General features: G+C 45.7%; 1 protein-coding gene across 1 annotated transcript in view; it reads right to left on the bottom strand.

Annotated features, from left to right (window-relative positions):
* Positions 1–5,734: 5,734 nt before the first annotated feature.
* The window catches only part of Tbc1d9b (TBC1 domain family member 9B), a 57,039-nt gene continuing 52,789 nt past the window's right edge, over positions 5,735–9,984 (bottom strand). The window contains 6 exon segments of the mRNA XM_047555344.1: positions 5,735–6,636; positions 6,638–6,713; positions 6,716–6,904; positions 6,907–7,138; positions 8,565–8,671; positions 9,189–9,251. Of these exon segments, the coding sequence (XP_047411300.1) occupies positions 6,432–6,636; positions 6,638–6,713; positions 6,716–6,904; positions 6,907–7,138; positions 8,565–8,671; positions 9,189–9,251 (872 nt within the window). The 3' untranslated portion in view covers positions 5,735–6,431.

The following is a 9,984-nucleotide window of genomic DNA, read 5'->3' as shown; positions in this document are numbered from 1 at the left end:
CCGCCCCGCTGGGAGGACTCGGTGCCTCTGCTCCTACGCGGCGCTCAGTCTCGCCTGGCCCCGCCCACCTGGTGCGCCCGGGCCTCCGTAGCCTCGGGCTGTCATGGTGATTAATTGGTGGTACGCTGGCCTTGCCGGGGACTCAGGCCCTGCTATCCTGGGTTTGGTCAAACTAGGCAAAGACCAGGCCGCCGACTAGTGGTGATTTCCCCGGCCAGCTCTGGTCTTCCCCTTTCTCTCTTTGTATCAATTGAGCCCACAGGCGGTTTGCCACGAGAATATGCCCAGTTCTTTAAAATTTTTATTCCGAGACAGGGTCTCGCTAAATTGCTGAGGCTGGCCTTGAATTTTCGATCCTCCTGACTCAGCCTCGAGTCACTGGAATTACCAGCGTGTGCCAACTGACCCAGCCAGTTCTATTCTTCCTGTACTTGCTGGGAAGTTGAAGTTTCAAGGACAGGATACCCAACTGCTGCCCGGCTTTACGAACATGGATCTCTCCGCTGCTAAACTTGCAGAGAGGGAGATGGAAGGGGACTTCCTATTCCAACCCACTCCACAGGTCCTGTGGTTAGAATATGCGGGGCATCTGGGCAGAAGTATGCAGTCAGTCTTTGAGCCAGAGTGCGAAGGGCGGAAGGGCAGAAGGACCAATAATCCCGGGAAAACAGGTCACCAGCCCCATGTTTCTGGGAAAGGGAGACTGAGAAAGGAGTTGAAATGAAAACCAATCCCTCCTGCAGTTCCCAAAGAAAGCTCCGTTTGGAAGGGGGAGGAATAAGTTCAACTTCGCTGGCTTAGCCCCACTAGGACCCTGTTGCCAGATGGCCAAGACATGACTGACAACATAAACTATCTTGTTAAAAAAATCATAATACCCGATCCCGACAAAGATGTGGTGAGAAAGGTTCTGCTATACAGAGTACAGGTAGAGGAGTAAAACAAAACAAAACAAACAAACAATCAAAAAAAAAAAAAAAAAACCAAAAAAACATAGTGGATAAGAAAATAACCAATGTCATCCAGACAGATTTTTATGCACTAGTGATCACTAAAGTGTAACAAGAAAAAAATGGGAATAAATGTTGTGAGAATAGTTGCTTTCAATAAATAGACCACAATGCAGGTCTTTTGAGTTTGCAGTGAAAGTGCACATGCATTATTAGGAAGTGACATCTTAGTCAGGCATGGTGACACCCACCTCTAATTCCAGCAACTCCAAAGGCTGAGGTAGGAGGCTCAGGAGTTCAAACCCAGCCTCAGCAACTTAGCAAGTCTCTAAGCAACTCAACAAGACCCTGTCCCTAATGAATATGAAATAGGGCTGAGGATATGGCTTGGTGATTAAAGTGTCCCTGGGTGGTTCAATCCCTAGTAGACACACACACACCAAAAAAAAAAAAAAAAAAAAAAAAAAAAAAAGGAAGTGACATCTTCTTTGGTTGGCCAACTTTGGTCAGGCTTCCAAGCATTCTCCTGTGCACTTCTTTGTTTAATAAAGAACTCTGCTGAGTTAGTTTAGCAAGAACTGCTTCCTTCCCATCATCAACATCTCATCAGCATCCTCACAATTCTCCATCCCCCAGATGAGGTCTAATGAAGCGGGCCTGTCTTCAGCAAGAATCCTGTTATGCCTGTGTAGCCAGAATTCGCCTAATTCCAATGTTTCCTGCTAGTAATTTTCCATCTACTGGCCTCCACTTGATCCTTAGCTGTAAATTCCCATCTGCCCACACTGAGTTGGGAGTTGACCACAATCTCACGCCCCTATTTCCAGACCCCATTGCAGTGGTCCCTATACCTTTTTTTTTTTTTTTTGCACAAGAGATTGAACCCAAGCCACATTCCCAACCCTTTTTTTATGTTGAGACAGGATCTTGCTAAATTACTTTAGGCCTTGTTATATTGCTGAGGCTGGCTTTGAACTTGCACTCCTCCTTCCTCAACCTCCCAAACTGCTGGGATCACAGGTGTGGGCCTACTGTCACTGTGCTTGGCCACAGTCCTTATACCTATCCGATGGTCCTGAATAAAGTCTTCCTTGCTCTGTTTTATCTGGTGTTATTGAATAACTTTTTATTTAATAAAAGCAAGAGGTTACAAAATGTACACAATTTCAGTTGTATAAAATCTGTCATTTATTCCCAGGTGCATGAATATGTGGGGGGGAGTAGGATTATGATTTTAAAAATATTTTCCAAATTTTTCATAGTAAACATATCAGAAAATTTTTTTTAAAATTGTGTTTCAAAGACTGAGTTGCAAATAGACAATGGTCAGGCAATATATGACAATAGAACTATGACCTTAAACCTTTGCAGTAACCACACCCCTAAAATCTCAGTTGCCTGAGACCTTGACTTGGCCAATAACTGCCTGCTTCTCCATTTTTGCATACCTACTTGCCCAGCTCAGAACCAACCAGAAAAAAACAAAACACATAAAACAAAAACAAACCAATCACATAAATCATCTTGGGTTGACTGGGCGAGGTGTTAAGTGCTTGTAATCCCAGTGACTCAGGAGGGCTGAGGCTGGAGGATAGCAAGTTTGGGGTCAGCCTGGGTAATTTTGCAAGTGCCTGTCTATTTTATTTTATAAAATAAAAAGGGCTAGGGATGTGGCTCAGTGGTAAAGCACTTCTAGGTTCAATTCCCAGTACAGGGAAGTGGAGTGGGGTGTGGAAATTGGGACAGGGAACAAAGAAGCCCATCCTGGGCTGGAGCTGGAACTCAGTGGTAGAGCTGATGCTTAGCATGTGAGGGTCTCTGGTTTCAATCCCCACTACTTAAAATAAAAGAAAGAAATCTTACTTCTTATTGATTCCCTCTAGTTTTCCCATGCTGACAGCCTGCAATCAGAGCACATCTGAAGACTTCTCTTCGCTCTAGATTTTCCTACTTTTCTGCCTCCCTTTGAGTCTGCCAAATACAAGTGATGGGGCTGACTCCCCTTCTAGAGCAAGTCCAAATAGTGTTTCTCACTGGGGTGTGGGTCCGTTTAGTTCCACATCTGAATTTTACCGTGGCTGAGAGCAAAATGCATATTTGCATCTGCAAAGAATGTTTTGTGCTTAATGAAAAGAGAACAAAAACTTTATGATACCAGTTCAACTCTGAAAGAAATATAGAAGAAAATCACCAAAATATTGAGTAGTCTTTAGTATCAGTTAAAGTTTTTCTACTTTTCAGTATTTTTTCCTTTTAAAATACACGTGTCCCTTTCTTCCCTCCCTCTCTTTCTTCCTTTCACAGGTCTTCCTATGTTACCTAGGTTCTTCTCAAACTACTAGGTTCAAGTGATCTTCCTGTCTCAGTTTCCCTAGTGCTGAGGCTACAAGAGCACATCACTAACCATGGCTAAGCAGTTTTAAAATATACAATTGCAGAGTAATATATACTGAGAATTTATTTCCTTCATACATATTTTGTGTTACTGTTCTGGCTGTTAAATGTTTTGATTATCCTCCCAGGTTCAATGATTAATGAATTCGAAGTACTGTTGCAACCAAAATAAAACAACTTTGTGTGTGTGTGTGTGTGTGTGAGAGAGAGAGAGAGAGGAGAGAGAGAGAGGAGAGAGAGGAGAGAGAGAGAGAGAGAGAGACTCATTATGAGAGAGAGAGAGAGAGAGAGAGAGAGAGAGAGAGAGAGAGAGAGAGACTCATTATGTTGCCAGGCTGGTCTGCAACTCCTAGACACAAGACATCTTGCCTCAGCCTCCCAAGCACCTGGGGCTATAGGAGCAGGCTGCCATGCCTGGCATATTTGCTTTTGTACATTCTTTTAACATGTGAATAGGTTATTCTTTTTATGTTCTTACTTTATATTTTCCCTCCTTTCTCTCTTTCTTTCTCTTTCTCCCTCCCTCCGTCCCTTCCACTGGGGATTAAACCCAGTGGCACTCTACCACAGAGCTACATGCCCAGTCCTTTTTTAATTTGAGAAAGGGTCTTGATAAATTGCTCCAAGCTATCTTGAACTTGTAGTCCTCCTGCCCCAATCTCCTGAGTTGTGGGATTACAGGTGTGAACCACTGTGCCCACAATTCTATTATTTTTTGTGTTATATTCATAAGTTTATTCTTCATATTATTAAAACATTTATCCAAATTCCAAATTACTAAAGTCTAATTGATTACAATCAATTTTAAGATTCCAAACTGCCAAATGTATGAGATTCTCATGTGTATCTTAATTGCATTATGGCCAAGAACAGTATTTTTGGCAAGATCTGTTGTAATTATAGCAGTTTGGAATAAATACTAGAAAGGAAATTATGTTCTCCAATGTATGCCTTTTTTTTTTTTTTTTTTTTGTACTGGGAATTAAGCCCAGGAGTGCTCTACCACTGAGCTATGTTCCCAGCCCTTTTATTTTTTTGAGACAGGGTCTTGCTAAGTTGTTGAAAGTCTCACTTAATTGTTGAGGCTGGCCTCAAACTTACAAACTCCTGCCTCAGCCTCCTGAGTTGCTGGAATTTTAGGCCTGAGCCACTGTGCTTGGCTGCACATTTTTTTTAATGACTTTTTTTTTTTTTTAAGAAATAAAAGAAGAACAGTTGTTCAATTTCCTTGATGTTGTTTGATGCATTTATTGAGAATGGGACATAAAGTTGAGAATTTCAAGCACACATTATTTTATTTTCTTGTGGTGCTGGGGATGTAACCCAGGACCTTGCCCATGCTAGGCAAGTACTCTACTACTGAGTCACACCCCTAGGCCTGCACTGCAATTTAAAAACTAATAGGAAATCTATGGAAAGTAGATCAGTAGTGCCTGGTGCTGAGGGTGAGAACACAGACTCCCTGCAAATGGCCTGAGGGATCTTTCAGTTTTGATGCAAATGTTCAAAAATTGCATTGTGGAGTTGGTTGCACAACTCTGTAAATCTAGAATTCACTGGCTTGTACATTAACAAGTAGATTTTATGGTATGTAAGTTACACCTTAATAAAGCTGTTATATTTAAAAATAAAAAGGCTGGATATGGTTGTTCATGCCAGTGATCCCAGCTATTCAGGAGGCTGAGACAGGAGGATTGTAACCAGCCTGGTCAATTCAGCACAATCCTCTCAAATTTAAAACCAAACAAGAGGTTTTGTGGGGCTGGGGTTGTGGCTTGTGGTAGAGCACTTATCTAGCATGAGTGAGGCACTGGGTTCATTCTCAGCACCACATTATAAATAAATAAAATAAAGGTCCATCGACAACTAAAAAAAAAATAATAAAGGGTTTGTGGATGTGGTTCAGCGGGAGAGCACTTGCCTGGCATATGCAAGGCCCTGGGTTCCTTGCCCAGTGCTGAGAAAAATACAACCCAGGCATAGTAAAAGCAAGAGTGGCCCCCATGTGGGACAAACACTGGTCATCCGTGATCAGCTTCAACTCCTGCTACAAATAAAAGGTTCTCGTGGCTCAGCCCTGTTTGACTCAGCTCAGAAGGCCCCCACTGGTTTCCCATGGCCCACACTCTGCTTCTTGAATCCAACGATTTGATACAGCCCAGGCCTGAGACACATCTATACTCCTTGTCCCCCTGTCCACTGAGACCTGTGGAGCTCAGGCTTCTCCTACCACAAGTCAACACCTTCCATTTGCCCATCTACACTGGCAGGCATGGTAACTCCCACAACCCCTGTGGGGGACCAAGTGTTTTGAATTTCTGGAGTGAGGCCTGTTCCTGGTCTAGGGGGAAGCCAGGAGGCCTAAATGGTTGTTGAGGGCCACTTTAAGGCACTGTACGCAGTGGATTTTATTTTTTTTTTTATTTGAGGGATTAAGGCATTGAGCACAGTGTGATGTTTAGACAACTGAAATGAATACAAGGAAACAGATGAGGACCTGAGGATGTGCTTTCAGAGTTAATGGTGACAAAAGAGCAAAAGTGCATGTAAGGTTAATGCGCCCACCACTATGCAAGAGACCTTTTCTGCTGAGTTCCCCAGTCAGGAGGTTCGGGCTTAAGGGCTCCAGAGAGTACTTGGAAGTTCCATCACTTTGAAACCTGATAAGTTTACGACCTTCCTACCTGGTGCCAAGTGGCAGAGTTGGTGTCTGGGCCACACAGCTGTATGAAGATGGCTGTGGTTGGAGGGACCCAGTGTGGCCTGAGCACAGCATGGGATGTGAGGATGTGAGGCAAGCATGGGCAGATCTGAGAGCCTCTAACACTAGGAGGGGCAGCCAGGCTCTAGGAGGGTTCCCACCAGGCAGAGAGGAGGTGGAGTGGCCAGTCTTTTCCTGGGCACTGGGATGGACAGGCCCGGGAATGCGTCTAAGGCAACTGGGTCTGCATTGGCCTTTGTGTTTACAATTCATTGCTTCTGGGGAGAATGAGAGGGGTGAAAGGAGAAAACAGGAAGGGAAGGAGGAGACCAAGGCTGGCCCCCTACTTCTGAGGGCCTCAGCCAACAGCAGTGCGGCTGCAGAGGTCAGCCCGAAACCCCAGACTGCTCATGGTCACTAGAGGTGCTGAACTGTCTCTCCACCTTCTTTTGGTCCTTGATCTTGAGTCCAATGTCAACCCTCTTCTCAAAGAAGTTCACTAATACAGACTCCGTCAGAATGGAGGCTAGGATCTGCTCAAAGGAGATGCACCAGTCTGTGTCCACAGTGCCCCAACACGTGAGGCGGCTGTGGGACTGCGGACTCTCCACCCACCAGTACTGTGTCATCTGCAAGGTCCTCACACTGCAGGGAGCCTGTGCTGACACTGAGTACGAGGACATGGATATGTCGTCTTTGGTTTCATCATCAGACAGAAGCTGGGCGGGTGAGCCCTGCCCCTCGCCGCTGCCCCCCTCTACCACCAGCTGGCTTTCTTGTGGTGCTTTCCCAAGGTGGGTGTCTCCACCAGCCTTGGCCTGGGGGTCCCCTGCAGCTGGCAGTTGAAGCTCCCGTATGGGTCCTGATGGAGCTCAGGTGCTGGTGGCTCTTCCTCCTCTGTGGTACTGTTGTGATCCCCGCTGTGGGCACCATCCCTGGGCTTTCTGCCTGTCCGGGTTGAGAACTTCTTCCCTACCTCGCCAATGCGGAGGAGGAGGCTGGCCACAGTGGCGATGGCATGGTACAAATCTTGCTCCATGGGGTCTTCGCTGAACATGTTGTATAGTGTCTTGCACAGTTCAATGAACTGTTCCTAGGAGAAAAACAGGACAAGGAGATGGTAAAATATGGGTTGCGTTAGCTGGAGTGAGAATGGCCACGCTAACTGGTGCTGGAATATTGTCTCCAAAAACCTGTGCCTTACCATTCCCATTTTACAGATTAGGACACTCAGAGGAAAAGTGACTTACCAATGTCTTGTAGCCCTTCAAAAGCCTTTTTTCCCCAGATGCCTTTCTCATCAGCGGGATGCATATCTGATTTGGATTGTCCTTGTTTCTGTTTGTCATTCTGCTAGCTTAGAGAGACCTACTTTTTTTTTTTTTGTAGTTTTTTTTTTTTTTTAGGATTTAACCCTGGGGTGCTTTACCCCTGAGCTACAGCTCAATCCTTTTTACTTTTTGAGACAGGGTCTTTTTAACTTTTTTTACTTTTTATTTTGCTGAGGGTCTTGTTAAATTCCTGAGGCTGGCCAGGAACTAGTGATCCTCCTGTCTCAGCTTCCCAAGTTCCTGGAATTACAGACATGCACCATAGTGCCCAGCAAGAGAGAGCTACTTCTATCAGGGCTTTTTTGTTTTTGTGGTGCTGGAGATGGAACTCAGAGCCTTGCATCTGCCAGGCCAGCCTTTACCAGCTTGATTCCCAGCACCCCTCCCAATCAGGACTTTCTAAACCTAATCACAAAAGGACTTATTCCTTGTATTTTGGAACCACTTTTGGCTTTTATATTTTAGTCAGAAGCAACTTCAACTGTCCTTTAGTGAAGTACAGGGGGGTAACAACAAAGTGTACACTTGGTCAGTTGAGGAGGGCTGGGGCAGGCCGGGTTCTAGGTCTTTAACCATACATTCAGGACCACCAGCCTGAGATGGGAAGAAGCCTCATTCCATGGTGTCCTATCTTCAGGTCTGTGAGTGAGAGTCTGCTCCAACTGCAGGTAAAGTATGGTCTGAGGGACATGGTCAGGCTGAAGAACTAACTTTGCTTAGATGTCTACAGTCTGAATCCAGAGTTGGCCACTCCCTAGCTGAGACCCTTGACAAGGTGCCAAACTTCTGAACTGACAGACTAGCAAATGAAGAACCTGCCACGGAAGGAACAAGTAAGCCTGTTTGTGCAGACACCTGGGCAGGGCTGAGAGGGAGCTGGAGCACAGTGAACTTTCTTGTCAAAGCTGGTGTGAGTTTCTGGTTGTTAGAGACTAACCTACCTGGTGCATCTCTGGTCATGGATATTGATTCACAAAAAGTGAGTGGTTAACATGGGAACATGGTTAACATGGAGCAACTAGCCTCCTTTCGGAAATCACAACTAACTGCCATTGAGGACTAACAGGCTCTAGAGGGAGGGAAGAGAATTTCCACCCCATAGGAGACCGCTGGAGTGTGGGTGGTGTGAGGCCCCAGTTGGCCAGAATTCTCTGGAAACATATCTTTGTGGGCTCCAATTGAGCCTACCTGGTTCATCTTGGGAAGATCCTTAATTGTTTCCTTCTGAGCCTCTTTCTCCTTGGCCCACATTCGAAGGTAGTGTCGGTAGTCTGGAGGGCTGGTGCCCTTCTCCTCTGTGAGTTGAGAGAAAAAAAGAGATTAATCTCCATCTGTCAAATGGAGAGGAAGAGGGTTGCAGGCTGGAAGCAGAGAGGAGTGGGGTTGCATTTTTTCTGGCGTGGGCTTACCTGGGCCCTGTTATGGAACACCTTGGCATTTGGGGCAGCGGAGATGGAAAAACACTCCAGAACACTCATGGTTCTCTCCCATCAGCATAGGTTGGACCTAAGTTGATAAATGGTCCCAAACCCATCTTCCCTAAGGTGGTGACAGAACCACACAGAGGCTGCAGGGAGGCTGGCATGAGCTGGGGAGGGCTGCTTGGCTCCTAGAGGGGGATGGGGGCCCCCAGTGGTAGCTGATGAGCTGAACTCACCTTGATGCGTCAGCCCCTGTGTCAAGGCATGCATCTGTCATCTCCCTGGGGGTTGACGGCCTCTCCCGCAGTGACAGGGGAGGGACACAGCAAGCAAGGGTACCCAGAACACACCCTCCCTTGGATCGCTACCATCAGTAGAGAACAGCCTGTACCTCCTCTTTTTTCTCGAACATCCTCATTTCCACTTCCTTCTCGCTCTTCCTGTGGTGGTACTTCTGGACAACCAGAAAAATAAAAAGAATATGGAGAAAATTTTTATTCTGATTATAAACCACTGGGGTCCCTGAAGGTCTAGTCTGTGGCTCTACAGAACCAGTCCAGGCCCCAGTGCTGCCCTATGCTTGGCCTGGCCCTGGTCCTATAGCACTGCAGCAGGGAAGGGCCTGGCTGTTTCTCTTTTTTTCCCTTCACATTTTTTTTTATTGGTGCATTATAGTTGCTGGCCATCTTTTCACTGGGTTACATTTTTAAAATCAGTTGCTGTGGTATAGCTCTGTGGTAGAGCGCTTAGCATGCTGGAGGCCCTGGGTCTGAATACACACACACACACACACACACACACACACACAGCCAAAGAATCCTTACTTCTTCTTTCCTTCCCCTTCCTTTCTTTCCTCCTTTCCCTCCCTTCATTCCTTCCTCTCTCTTTCTTCTTGGTGGGGGTGGGACTAGGGATTGAACTTAGGGGTAATTTACCTCTGAGTTACATCCTCAGACTTTTTTATTTTTTGAGACAGGATTTTGCTAAATGGCATAGGCTGGACTAGAACTTGTGATCTTCTTGCTTTAGTCTCCCAGATGGTTGGGATTACAGGTGTGCACCACCATACCTGGCCCTCATTTCAACTTTTTCAAAAAAATATATGTCTCACCACACTGTTTTATACGTGAATGATGATATGCATTATGGAAAAGTCTGAGAACTAATGAATTCTATAGTTTCTGCTA

Source organism: Sciurus carolinensis, chromosome 6, assembly GCF_902686445.1.
Source record: "Sciurus carolinensis chromosome 6, mSciCar1.2, whole genome shotgun sequence".
In the NCBI taxonomy this organism is placed as follows: Eukaryota; Metazoa; Chordata; class Mammalia; order Rodentia; family Sciuridae; genus Sciurus; species Sciurus carolinensis.
This window is presented reverse-complemented; position numbering and strand designations above follow the sequence as displayed.